This window comes from Fulmarus glacialis, unplaced genomic scaffold, assembly GCF_000690835.1.
Source record: "Fulmarus glacialis isolate BGI_N327 unplaced genomic scaffold, ASM69083v1 scaffold38023, whole genome shotgun sequence".
In the NCBI taxonomy this organism is placed as follows: domain Eukaryota; kingdom Metazoa; phylum Chordata; class Aves; order Procellariiformes; family Procellariidae; genus Fulmarus; species Fulmarus glacialis.
In genome coordinates, this window is record NW_009204266.1 from 1 (window position 1) to 248 (window position 248).

A 248-nucleotide genomic window follows, 5' to 3' on the forward strand; every position below is an offset into this window, starting at 1 on the left:
GACAACGCAGGGTGCCCGCAGCCCGGGGAGGCTAGCTGGGACCGGAGTGGGGCTCTGTCGAGTTGCTTTGAAGAAAGAAGGCAGAGAGCGCGCTCAGCGCTCTGTAACGGTGCGAGATCGAGTTCTTCACCGCCTTGGGCAGTTCGGCGTAGCTGGAGGGGAGAGAAACCACAGGTCTGAGCAGCAGAGACGCTACAGCGTGTGTGTCCCCAGCCACCGAGAGCTCCCCCCCCGCTCACCGTCTCACT

At 63.7% G+C, this 248-nt stretch overlaps 1 protein-coding gene across 1 annotated transcript in view; it reads right to left on the minus strand.

Annotated features, from left to right (window-relative positions):
• Positions 1-31: 31 nt before the first annotated feature.
• The window catches only part of ITPA (inosine triphosphatase (nucleoside triphosphate pyrophosphatase)), a gene marked incomplete at its 5' end in the record, with an annotated part of 3,631 nt that continues 3,414 nt past the window's right edge, over positions 32-248 (minus strand). The window contains one exon of the mRNA XM_009574934.1: positions 32-152. Within this exon, the coding sequence (XP_009573229.1) occupies positions 32-152 (121 nt within the window). The remainder of the gene's footprint in view (positions 153-248) is intronic.